Genomic DNA, 13,898 nt, shown 5'->3' on the forward strand with positions numbered 1-13,898 from the left:
GGAGGTTTTAAATCGCTTAAGGAAAGTAAATTGCTCAATTTTATGAAGACATATAAAACATATGTCACAAGTAACATCGGAAGTAATTAACTTGCTCTTCATAAGAATAAAGTGGGAGATATCTTGATGAAAAAGTGCATGGTAAAAATAGAATACAGAATATTGGAGTTTATGCTGATCTTAATTATTGCATAAATCTTTTTGAGAAGTTTGAAACCTTTGAGCAAAAAAGGTCAAGCAACAGATTTGTTATTGTAAAATTTCCATCCAAGGATAATAATTTTGTTCTATTTTACTTTACGGTTTTTAATTTTTTTATTACACGAGAAAAAACATTAAATAATTATGTTCACTTTAATACGTGTTGTAAATTAAAGGGACAATGTTGCTTAAACTGAGTTTTATATTAAATAATTCTTTTAATATATTTTTGTTAAAAAATTACCAAGCCAAATAAGCCCGCTAAATAAGTTATGGGTAAATTACTTTTAACCGTGGATAAACTGTTTTATAGTGTTGTTAATACAGTAATGTGTTTTATTGTTTTTCTCACAATTTCATCTCGTAAATTTAGGGTGAAAAATATCACAATTCATAAAATGTATCCAAATACGACCGTACACATTGAGAATCTTGAAAAATACTGTTAAGAACATAGTACTTAAATTTTAAATTAGCAGACTGGAATATGATTAAAAACATTTGAGTGTTTTCACCATATCATTTAGGGTGCTTGCTGCATTGGAAAAAAATAACACATAAACTCTAATCTAAAGATTTATTTACAAAAAAATACTTAATAAATATTCACTATAAAATAAGTAGCCTACATCTAGTTTTATTTACAGTAGACTCCCTCTTATCCGTACTCCTCGGGACTGAGGACAGTCCAGATAACACGTTTTCCGGTTAAATCTACATCTACATCTACTCGTAAAAACGGACCGCTTAAATGTGTATTTGACTTAAATTTATGAGAGCATTGTATTTAGACACGTGATCACTGGTCTCAAATCTTTCCCACGAGAACGGTCGTTTCAGTACCGCCCACTTCCTGCCGATCTAGTCCAGTTAAATAGATGTGCTGATAAAAATTGTCCGGTAAGAGATGTCATTTCCACCAAGTGTAGTCCGGTTAAAAGGTGTCCGAATAAGAGGGAGTCTACTGTATACAAAAATTGTAAAATCTTAAAGAAATAACTAATGTAATAAATTTTGTCATTGTATATGAATTTTATCTGGTCAAATACAGAAAACACCGTTTTTTACATTGGTATAAAAATAAATATCATGAGCTAAAATATAAAAAATTAGAATAGTATTTCTTCACTAGCAACCCTCCAAAAGTAAACCTTTTTTACCTTATTACCTTTACCTTATTACCTTATTACCTCCTCTTCGTCTCTGATTAGCCAGGGCCGGATAGACAGCGTCAAACTTTTATAAAACAAAAACTTTCTTTAATAAAACATATATTTAAAACTTAAGCTTTAGATGGCGGTGGGCGGTCAAGAGTTGGTGCTTCCTCAAAATCTATTTGTGATTACTCGTAGTGCCTGTTTCTGCAAGCGGAGCACACGACTGCTGTCAGCGGCATGTCCCCACAGTTGGATGCCATAGGCCACATGGCTATGAAAAAGCGAAAAATAGACTGTCAACAGGTACTGTGCAGTTATCAGGTGTTTCAGTTTTCTCAAGAGGAAAATTACTCTACTTAGTCTTATACAAACAGAATTTATATGAGGGCCCCACTGTAACTTGGAGTCCAGGACGAAGCCAAGAAGTTTATCTGAGGTTTAACAAGCAAAGAAAAGCCAAAGCTGGAAAAAGCAATGCCTTTCCTATTAAAATAAAATGCGTTTTCTAGTAGTTTATTTATTTATTTAGGAAAATTAAAAGCTTCATGATCAAGTACAGCTGGATCCAGTTATAAACCATTGTAAAACTATACTGACATTCTTCTCATCAGCAACGACTACCATTCTATTTATTAGGCGAAGCACCTTCTTTTCTAATAAGTTAAACACTAACCACTCGGTTACCCGTATTTTAGAAATAACATAAAAACATTGCACTAATGTAAATAACAGCAAAGAAATATGACCCGAAATGAAACCTAATAAAATCAGACGGTACAAATTTTTCAATTAATTACATTTAAATTACTTTTAGCACTGTGTTAAAATGTTTTTATTTGTATGTAATAGTATGTTGTAACTAAGAGAACAGTTAGTTTATGTCAATAGTCAATGAAGTAAGTTATTTATGCATTGTGTAAGTTATTGATGAAACAAAACCGATTTTGGCAAGTAATATTTAGATTTTTTGAAAAAAATTATATTAAAAGCAAAAATGTTATTGAACACACCTATTTCTTGCTCGGTGATAAGCAAGCTCCTACTGTCATCGATTAAAGCTGCTAAATGCTAATATCATAGGTAATCAGCGTAACAATGAAAATAATAGTTACATTTGTAAATTAATCAAAATTCTTACAGTTTTATATCAATAACTACACAACAGTTGGAAAAATTATCCCTAAGGCACATCAAAACGTTATGAAATCTCCAAAATAAATACAAATTCCTCACTTAAATACAATATTGCATTTTTGACTAAATCAATACGCTATTTTACATTTCCGCATAAACTACAAGACAACACTACACTTTAAGTGGGTGAAATTCAACCAGCGTAAGCACAACGATCCACCATGTATACACTTTTGGATCTGAAAACATACATTTTAACGTTAACAAAATCGTTCCATTCTGTCACGTGCCCGTCTGACCAAAGAATGCTACAAAGATGTCGTGCAGACTGAAGTACGATCCAGTGAGGAAGCCGATGAGTGCGAGGGTGAGGGAGAGCACGTCGAAGGCGTAGTTCGGCCCCGGAGTGCGGCCGTAGTGCAGGGCGAGGTCGCAGAGAGGGGGAAACACTAGTGCGAGAGCTGTACTACTGACAGATCCGAGCAGAGAGATGAATAGTCCAAGGTGTGGCACTACCTCAGCTGCGATGACTGGGAACAAATATATTAAAAATCAATCACTTCTTGTGTAATTTATTTATGTTTGAAACTAACTATAGTAATTTTAATTTTAGTGTCCAGTAATAAGTGTGAATATTGTGAAGACCCTGAAACTGGCTGCATCCTGCGGCAAAGTAGTGTTGGTCAGATTACATTACAAAACTGAACCACAAAGGTGATGGAGTAATGTAATGACATCATCAGTACAAACACCTAGCCAAAGCTGGGAAATTACAAAATAAAAACATTTGGAGTAGATAGCTATACCAAAACAAAAAAATATATTCTTCAAATAACACATTTTGAAACTTGTCTTCAAGTTGTTACCCATTAACTTTAACTTTGGTATTGTTACAATATAGCATGCTATAGTCGGTTGGGACAGTAACTGATATATTGTATAGTATTGCGATATCTATCGTAATAGCTATATAGTTTCATGAAATAGTTTTCAATAAGTCTTCAACTTAAGATATTATTGCCTCAACGTCAATCTTATATGAAACAAATATGATGATCTCTCAAAGATGCAGCATGTAATAAAGTGGAATCTTCCCCCAATCATCTGAGTTTTAGACATAGGCCAAGTACTACTCTTGGGGTATCGCCATGGGAGAAGTAGTAGTAGAGTAGTTTATAAATGATGAAGTCTCACATGTGACAAGAGCCAGACAGAAGCGGACGCAGAGCTCTGCCTGCACAGGTCTCTTGAATGGTCCGTGCTTCCTGTTGAAGTCTGGCCACACAAAACAGACAGCCACGTGGAACTGTAGAGCATAGGAGAAGAGTAACCCTACGGCTATGGTGAGCTGGACCACCTCAGAGAACCTGAAATGGAAAGCTATATAGATAAAAGGATAATATTTTTTCCCTGTATTAGATTCAGAAGTGGCTGCTGGAAAATGGAAAATTGGATGATGAAAATATTTTTCCTACCACTGCATGCTGGAAAATGATCACATTGTAAACAGTACGCAAAATAGATCATTTCCGCTATCATCATCAGTAATTTGCATGGACCCAATCTCTCCCTAGCTTCAAATTCAACGGTTCATTTTCATTCTAAAAATATAGTTACAACTTGAATACGAGAATGGAATGTCTCGTTCGGTCCGCAGGCAACAATGCTACTCACACACTAGCTGGAGGCAAGTTGAGCGTAAGGCTGCCCTCCACATCCTCTCCATACTTGAGGTATCCAACGAAACCCATCCACAGCAGAACACATCCGACTAATGACATTCCGACGTTCAGCACCCCGAACCAACCTCCGAACTTGTCTGGTTTCTTCATCTCACTTTGGAGTGGTAAAACCTGCACACAAACATCGTGGTTAAAAATATTATGATTAATTTCATATAAAACAGAACCTATCAGGAGTTCAAGTTTTAACAATCATCAGCAGGATGCCATCAAACCGCTCTGTTATTAATATGTAGCCTGAATAAACTATAGTGAAGCATTGCTAAATGGCCAAATTATATCAACATTTATCGACATTGTACACGCAACAACAAATTTTTCTCATGAAAAATAATATGCTGTAATCGATATAGTATGTTGTGCACTTGAATATCACACTATTAAATCACATAGAACATTGCTGGGTAGCTGAGTGGCCATTGGGATACTAGTCCCTGACTAAATTAATAATCATCAGCTGATCAAGTTCCAGTAATAAATCTAACATCTCGCCCATTCAACCAGCATCCTTTTTTCATATTCCTAAAGTACACACCCTTTTGTGTTGGGATCAGACAAAATCTAATATATCAGTATTGTTACTTACAATTTGAAAATAATTTGTCTTTTAAATAAATCAACTAATAGATTTTCTACAATAAAGGACTATTACAGTACAAAAGTTATGTACCAAAATAATCTACAGTAAAAAATTACCAAACCGATTCCTTCGAAGCAGTAGATGGCTGTGCCGAAGAACAGCGGCAGCCTATCAATAGGAGCGATGGCAGGCCTGGACGATACGGGAGGTAGGTCGTGCATGGAGATGTACATTGTCAAGAACACTCCTAGGCCAGTCAGAATGTTGGCCAGCACCGAGAACGGAACGAGGAACTTGAGGGAACGAACCATCGCAGTAGACACCATCGGAATGAAGATGAGCGCCATGAGTACGTGGACATCTACATGGTGACCGTAGTGTTCCAGGATCTGAACAGGTTGTTTATACAGTAGATTCAAGAGGCATTGACTGTCATATTTTGCTATTGATATAATTTGTTTTTCACGATATCGTGAAAAAGATGAGGTGAACTTGAACACCTATGATATCTATTGATAGAACTAAACATTCTGTTACCACGTTAAAGTTGTTTCCATTATTTTAATCTAATTGAAAAACTGATGTCATCGCAGTTGATTTGAGCCACTGACAGACGACACTGCGGTAGATTACTGATCTTCATCAAATTAGTTGTGTAGTGGGGCAGGAAAGTGTGGGTACAGCGTTGCCGCACTGCTTTTTTTAAAGAAACTATAAGCTACCAATATTTTCCGCAACGGTGGTGAGTGTCCCTGCACTGGAAGGTTTATGACTACACCTCTGTGTAAAATACTCCAAAGTTGTAACCAAGTCAAACTGATAAGATGGCTTACTGTAAACTAGAATTGTTTTTTTTTACATTAAAATAATATTCTACAAACACATTCTTTGGGTGGCACAGTTGAACTCTTTTCTCATTGCAAAACTGGCTAACAAATGCTAAGAGTAATATTAAATAAAAATGTTTAAACAACTATTGAATTTTAAGGTAGTATCCTCTATTGGATCACCAACAAATATTGAAAATATGGTGTAAATACTTACTTCCTTTTGATAGTCTCTTAAATTGCTCTGAGCATCAAATTTGTGTCATGTGAAGAGACACAGAATGAATCCTAACTTGTTTAAGGTATCTCAGTAACCAGTGTTGGGGAAGCTACTTTTAAAATGTAGCTAGCTACAACTACTGCTACATTTCCAAAAAAGTAGCTTAGCTACAGCTACAGCTACAGTTCCGAAAAAGTAGCTAGCTACAACTACAGCTACAATGAAATGTAGCTACAGCTACAATTTTAGCTACTTTTCCAAAGACGTTACTTTTTATTCCACGCACATTAGGTAAATGTAAAATTAATTGCAATAACATTTTTATTGAACAAACATTTAAACAAGAAATGTCAGTATTGTATCTAACATTACTTGGAAAACAAATTATTCCTAGATTTGATTTAATTTGTTGGCATTATAAACCTAACATTACAATAACAGCATCAAATAATTGGGTGTCCCATCATATTTAGTACTTATTTTTAAATATTGCATTATAAGTTCAAAGGACATACAACCAAACTATATTTTAAAAGCTCATTTTATTTCTTTAATATAGATTTATTTATAGATGTCTTATATCAACAATTAAGACCACTTAAACTGTAAAACGATTATTTAAAAATACTTTTTTGTGTTACAGAGCCTAGCCTATTGAAATTGGAGTTTATTACCTTCCTTTACTTTTAATGTTAAAAACGACATTGCTATAACTTTTAACCATAGTGATAAGTTACTTGTTCTCTATGAATAACACTTTTCAATGTCAAGAAATCGTCCTTTATTGTCATTATGCATAGGGCAAGTGCTTCAACCTAGTTGGTACAGAAAACAGTATTCAGCAACTTATCCTGAAATCGGCTTTTAATTTAAACATGTTGAAATTTGTAAAGTAAAAATAACATGTAGGCCTACTTGGCTACGTAACAAGTTGGCTATAGTAGCTTTGTTCTTGCAAGGACTAAACAGATATATTCCTAATAATTGAACTTGGTATTCGTTTTAAGCCCTAGCATAGCCTAGGAATAGTCCAATACAAGAGCTGTTAGCAGGAGCAAACTATGCTATTTTTTAAATGTAAGTTTCATGTTATATGGAGATTTTTTTGTTACAATTATCATGTAGTCTAGGCATATCTTAAATCTCATCAGGTAATTTCCTCTTTGTTAATTTAGTAAACCTTAGAAAAATCTTTGTAATCTAACCAAGGAAGGGCTTGTGATGATGAACCACAATCAACAGCTGAAGCAAAGGTTGATAGACCAGCTTTCACATTATTTTAAGGTTGTTGGTTTTCATTAAAACCCTAGTTAAAACACTATCGATATAACAAAGAAACTAAATTGATTACTAATTTCCCTGTCAATCACTTGCAAGCGTTCAATAGCTTGTATTGTCACTGGTACCGGTAACGTTTAAACGTCGTCTGCATGTAGCGATTTTATTTTATCTGACAGTAATCATAGAGTAGTAAATTAAGGAAATGAGAGCTAAAAATGTGGATAACACTCATTTAATGGTCTCCATGTCCACACAACGTTGTAATAGGGAATGACACGGCTGCAACCAGCTGTATGAAGCCAAGAAAGTAGGCCTAATTGTTTTGAAAATCTCAGTCTCAGTTTGAAAGATGTTGTTTCACGTAAGGTTAAGGTTATGGTAAAAATCACTATCTCAAACAATGTAAATGTAGCGAGAAAAGTAGCTAAAATTCCGCTACAACTACTTTAAAAACGTAGCTAGCTACAGCTAAAGCTACAAAATTTTAAAAGTAGCGACGCTACAGCTAACGCTACAAAAAAAGTAGCGCGCTACTGTAGCGTCGCTACTTGTAGCGCGCTACTTCCCAACACTGTCAGTAACCGATGTAAGCAATTAAAATAATTTGTCATCAGAGGTACATCAACTTAAATCATGTGACTTACTGTTGTTAGTGTTGATGATATGAAAACAAAGTAAACCGAACAAAATCCCAGCTGAGCAATGATGTTGAAAATCTTCACCAGCAGTCTGGAAAAAAACAATAATACAATAATTATAATGTGATAATTGAACGCTATAAATTCCAATCCCTCTCAGCCCTACCAAAGCGAGCAATCTGTTAGGTAGCCTACAGAGGAACCATTCAATGTGGTACACTTAAGTCTAGTAGTGGTACTGGTGTCTTGATAGCCCCGCCCCCCTCATGTACTACATCGCTCACGGTGTATGAAGACCCTGTTCCGTGCAGGGTGGGAATTTCCACATAGTGCTCACAACTCGGGCTCTTCCTGCGTTTGAATCTGCTAGTGCCTACCACAGAGCCTAGGAGCGCTGCTGTTACCTTAATTATTTTAAAGTACTCAAAAAGAATTAAGGTATGTTGTGCCGGAAATATACTTGTGACAAGCAAGGAAGAGCCCAGGAGCAAGGACTGAGTGGAAATTTCTATCGCACAAGGCACACAGTACCCTCCCCCCCACAGTGAGTGTTGAAGTACATGAGGGCAATGGGGGGCGGTGTTGGACTTTGCCCGACGTGACATCAGCGACTAGTGCTAGACACCACTTAAGTGTAACACATTGAATCAGAATTCATATTGTCCTACTTCTGGATATTGCTCATATTAATAAAATGATTTAGTTACCTTACAATATCCTTGTTTGTTGTTGGTAATTGCTACATGTTTCAGGGCAACTACCACATCATCAGGATTAACTTCTTCTCAGGTTCATTGTTAACTTAATATTGAAAACACAGGACACTCGTACATTTAACAAAAGACATAACATTTATTTGATCAACCGTCGTGGTGTAGCTTACTAGCAAAACAAACAAGGATATTGTAAGGTAACAAAATCATTTTATTAGAACCATTGAATGTTTTATCAATTATATCAATTTGTGTTATATCAATATCAATTTGAAGATGGGGACGCCACTATGTGCATATTTTAACTCAAATATGAGAGAAGGATGTTCCCCCTACCTTACTTTTCTGAGAACCCTATACATTTCACTTTTCTCTCTTATATTTGGTAATTGATACTCAAACAAACCTGATAGTTTTTGAGAAGCGACGGAAGTATCGTGGACCCGTTTGGAAGGCCCACTCCATCGTGTCAGGAAACGTAGGATATACTTTCAGGTTACGCCGCTGAGCTAACTCTTTAGAACTGTTGATCTGGAAATGAGCAATTATTTGAGCAAATTCAAATTTTACAGAAATTAACTTTGTTGATTAGTTATTTTAGTACTGATAACTTGATTCAAAAGATAACAATAGAAACGAAAGTACTGTTTAATCATAAAAGTACTATAGGTAGTCCACCTACTATTTGTGTTAGAGCAAACTATAGTTAATTCTCTCAGAGGGTTACCAGTTAAATCCTGAAAAACATCAGTATCTTTTTGATGGTTTAAAACTGGACCCATCTATCCTTGGCCATTATGGGCTTTTAATGGTTTTGGCTAAAGAAACAACCAATCTATTAAGTAACATTATAGCTGTCATCTCATCCTTTTCATCTTTCCTTAACATACGCGCCTATACAGTTGTATTGTATGAATCTTATCTACCGAAGGACATCACTAACCAAGACGTGATTCCCGTAAACACAAATGACTCCAAGGAAGACTGTCAGCACGGGGCCGAGCATAAGACCTGCGTTCTTGAAGGCATCTCCCATTGCAAACATTCCAGATCCTATGTTTCCCTTGATCAAGTGGAACAGGGTCTCAAAGAAACTGAAACAAAATATTTGTGCTATAACTTTATGTGAACCATGTAAACAATTTAACACAACACCATAGGCGTAAAATTTTAGAAAGAAATTGTTCAATTTTATGTTTTGGGGGGCAAAAATGGGACTAACAAATTTTTATCCTATACCCCGTTCACACAGTCCAATCATGCTGGTTAGCAAACTCATTTCAACAAATTAGTTTAAACGTCTGTAATGAGTTTTATTAAAAGCATAACACTTATGAGAGGTAATTACTTGAGTTATCGTGCTTCTGGATGTATAATTGTATAATTACATTGTTGTATTGTATTATACAACAGTATATGAATTTTAAAGGATTGTGTTTGTTCACTTGGGATATCAAAATAATAAAGTAATTCGGTCCTGGGTCCAGATCTTACTCTGAGACCTACGGTAATAGCTTATTTTTCCTATATGGGAAACTTTCTAATATTTTTCAATGAGGAATGATATTTCAACATTTCTACTCACGTAGTAGGGTGACGAACCCCCATACCGTGTTCATCATTGACTTTGGTGTTTTCTAATTCCATCTCCGAGAAGTTGATCACCTTAACATCACCGTCTGGGTGAGGCTTGTCAAGCAAGGGTTTGGTGTTTGGTCCTTCATTGGCTGCGGTTGCTATATCAGCCATTGTAACTGAAATTATTGAACACAATAGAAGTAGGAATTAAAAACAATAGAAAGTTTATTTAAATAAACCTATAAAAGATTTTTGAGAACTGACTTCATCAATGATTCAGGAGTGGGGGCAAAATTTCTTTTGTTTTAAATACGATAGTACCTACAAAATAATGTGCATTACAAACAATTTTACTAGTAAACTGTCAAATTATACATTATTGAAGTTAGAAATACATAGAGTAATCAGGATCCAAGTTTATTTAAACTTTCATTAGAATACTCACAGAACTGTTTAGTTCAATGATTCAAGAGTGAGGGACTGCAATGAGAATTTTACTAATATGAGGAGTTAGAAGAGAAATTAGAACTAAGATGAGAATAATAGATTTTAAACATTCTTATAGACTCCCAAGAATACAATACCAAAACCTTAACAACAAAAATAACTTATACAGAAAAAATTGGAAAAGTTTGTGGTCGAAGCTTGAAAATTTCTTAGTGGGCTTTTCAAACTTCAAATGATTTTTAGGTTGATTTTTGTAGAGTTTAATTTAGATTCAATGCATTCTTAACACAATAAAGTTCTACTTAACGAACAAATAATACTAAACTTACCTAATATGCTTCAATAAAATACAGTTGATGGTAAAAAAAATAAACACTTTCACTCAATGATTTTTTTCACTCACCAGTCTAGAAGATAATACAGATGATGATTTTGATATGTCCAATTAAAATTCTCTTCCTTTGTTCCGGTTCACCAATAACCCCTTCAACCATGCTAAAGTATCACTTTTAATGATAAGATTATGAAGGCCTTGATTGGATTACTTGAAATTACTAGAGATAGTATTGTTGTGAAGTGTTTTTTAACATAATTATAACTTGATGAACACGCTTTGTTCTCCATATTGACCGTAGTAAAAAATTACCTTAATTTAGTTTTCCTACAGTTACCTAACAATGTACATGTTCTCTCACTGATTTGAGAAAGCAAAGTGGCCAATTCGCTCATCAGTGAGACAATGTTAACATTGTCTCACTCTAATTACTTTGTCTCACTCCAGATTTACTCATATTTGGGTTAAAATACGCACCTAGGTGGCGTCCCCATCTCAATAATTGATTGATTGATTGAATTTGCAACGTGAATGCACGAAATAGTGAGCGCGCGTAACATGCAGGCAACGTCATGCGCGCGAAATAAGTTGGCAGCACTGGCTGTAAATCAGCTGGTCAGCTGTTGTACTGTTGTATTTGTCACTTCACATTAAATGTTATATTAAAAGTTCACTTCTGTGTAAAAATAGGTTATGTTTCTTCACCAATTTATTTGTTTTATGGTAACTGTAGGAAAAGTATAATGTGCAACTTGAGTTCAAAGTACAATTGCCTCACTCGAAAAACCATTCCTCACTCGCCTACGGCTCGTGAGTAAGGATTTCTCTCGAGTGAGTCAATTGCTCACTTTTCTCACTAGTTGCACAAATAACTATTGTTTTTGTGATAAATTAAAAAAAACTACATTAAAATTATATAGTAGCTTATAATTGTTGCTTAGATGATTTTATAAGTATTCAGTATTATGTGTATTTTAATTTAAGCACCGACAAAACTAAATAAGTTTTAGGTGGTTCAGCAAAAATTCACTAAGCGTAATTAGAGAAAATGTTGCTACATATTACCATTCAATCTACTTTTTTGATCTTAATCGCTCATTTTTGTACAAAAAATTGCCTTTATGCATTAGCAGGTTGAGAAGAGGTAAGCTACATATTTGTATAAGTGAAAGCTTAAAAAAAACCTTACAACTTTTTAAAGCCTAAAGATTGTAATGTCAAAAAGCAGGGTCCATCCCAATACTTTAAGGGGGTCCATCCCTCATGTATTGACCGTAATGGCTTTTACCAACCTTACGATTAAATCCCAGTTGGTCAGTCTCTTTGAATACAATAAAAGTGAAAATAAAATTAATAATTCACAGATAAAAGTTCATTATCTGAGAAAAATCAAAGCACTGAACTCTAGCTTATCATAAAACAAACAACTGCGTGTGGCACTTTTGTTTATGTTTGTATGGTGGGCGAATAAAGTCAGAACTATTTTGATTCACGGCAATGCATTGTCTTCTCAAGATTCTATTTTATTGGCTACGTGCCAGAGATGATTTGATGGTCCACATGTGGATTTTGCATGCCTTGACATGTTTTGTAACAAAAATAACAAACTCTTATAAAGTATCAACAAAAAGTCCCTTTTTTGAGGGGATGTGTGGTTCAGCGCATCCCAGTTTTATCAATTATCTACAATCACCAAGTAAATATTTTAATATTACAGTTGTTTTTTTTTTTTTAATTAGTTATTTATCTGTTTCCAAACTATTCATCCAAAATAATCAAAAACTAATGAAAAATGTTATAATTTCATAATTTATTTAAGCTGTTTTCTATATCTAGACAAAAATTCATACACAAAAATCCAAGAGAAAACCTAGCTTATTATCGATGAGAACACTTATCCTAATCCTTCATTAATTCACAGTTATTGTGTGACCTGAAAAACATTGAAGTGTTGTTTGTACATCAAATTACATTACCATTGGTAAACATTTTTTGTTTATAAAAATAGTGTTAACCCTTTTATTTTAACAGCTTGTACTATAAATTAGATAAAAATAATCTTTTGATTGATAAACAACTTGTGGGATTTTGAAAACAAATAAATTAAAACGTTACTTAAAGCAGGTGTAACACTAAATACGTAATACATTTTGCCTAGTCATTTACTGAAACTTTTTTTTTTTTTTTATTAGTTTGAACATATTGTCAATCAATATACAAAGACAAAGAACCTAACTTAAGCAAATTATATTATTAACAACAATACCTGTGAATCAGCTGTTCACTTTCTACTAAATCTAGGCTACACAGAAGTGTGGTCTAGTTTACCACAGACTGGGAACTGTGTGTTGTGGACCACTATCAAATGATCAGCTGGACTAGAAATAGTGGAGGGGAACATCTGATTCATTGAGAATTTGGAAAACTTGTTTTCGGTTATGGTGCTAATGTGCTAGGTGTGCTATTTCATCCAAAACATGTAATACATTATTTTTTTGTAGGTATACAAAAAAGATTATTGAATAGTAAAAAGGGTTAGATTTTGCACCTGATTTTGGAAAATTAAAATTCATCCACAACTTTTTGGAAATTAATATGTATCTTTTATAGGTATTTGAAAAGTTATTCGATTGTAATTATTATGGTTTACGGTATTGTCTCAAAATCACCCAGCAATTCTTTTGGCCGAATATGTATGGTGATCTTCATAAACATGATAATATTCAGTTTCAAATACTACACTGGGAACTAAATTAATCCTATTATTGTGTTTTCTTAGCAACCAGACTTGCAATAGATATTTTTTTACTCCAACCATTTCTCGTAATTATTTAGTAAAATAATTGATCTGTTTTTGCTCAAATATTTTTTTAACAAGATCATCAAAATGAAAAATGCTTTGTATGTTGATAAAAAAGTAATTTTAACCCATAAACCACATTGTTTTAAACATATATCATCCGATCATGATGAAAAAAATTTTTTGCTCTTATGCAATTTTCCAATGTATTCTCCGTATGTAATAACTATTATAATCAAAGATATG

General features: G+C 34.1%; 1 protein-coding gene across 3 annotated transcripts; it reads right to left on the reverse strand.

Annotated features, from left to right (window-relative positions):
* Positions 1 to 802: 802 nt before the first annotated feature.
* On the reverse strand, positions 803 to 13,204 carry LOC128996025 (proton-coupled amino acid transporter-like protein CG1139). Of its 3 annotated transcripts, none has more exons than XM_054421142.1 (9): positions 13,119 to 13,204; positions 10,079 to 10,247; positions 9,437 to 9,587; positions 8,900 to 9,024; positions 7,787 to 7,871; positions 4,931 to 5,203; positions 4,167 to 4,345; positions 3,687 to 3,859; positions 803 to 3,022 (listed from the first exon to the last, which is right to left on the reverse strand). In XM_054421142.1, the coding sequence occupies exons 2-9, from the start codon at positions 10,240 to 10,242 to the stop codon at positions 2,775 to 2,777; spliced, it is 1,398 nt and encodes a 465-aa protein (XP_054277117.1). In that variant the 5' UTR covers positions 10,243 to 10,247; positions 13,119 to 13,204; the 3' UTR covers positions 803 to 2,774. The 3 variants fall into 3 exon arrangements, with proteins under 3 accessions (XP_054277117.1, XP_054277116.1, XP_054277118.1); XM_054421141.1 differs by lacking the exon at positions 13,119 to 13,204 and adding an exon at positions 10,922 to 10,993; XM_054421143.1 differs by lacking the exon at positions 13,119 to 13,204 and adding an exon at positions 10,848 to 10,886.
* Positions 13,205 to 13,898: the final 694 nt, after the last annotated feature.

This window comes from Macrosteles quadrilineatus, unplaced genomic scaffold (assembly GCF_028750875.1).
Source record: "Macrosteles quadrilineatus isolate MER2022 unplaced genomic scaffold, UCM_ALF_1.0 Scaffold_5__1_contigs__length_97177068, whole genome shotgun sequence".
NCBI classification, from domain to species: domain Eukaryota; kingdom Metazoa; phylum Arthropoda; class Insecta; order Hemiptera; family Cicadellidae; genus Macrosteles; species Macrosteles quadrilineatus.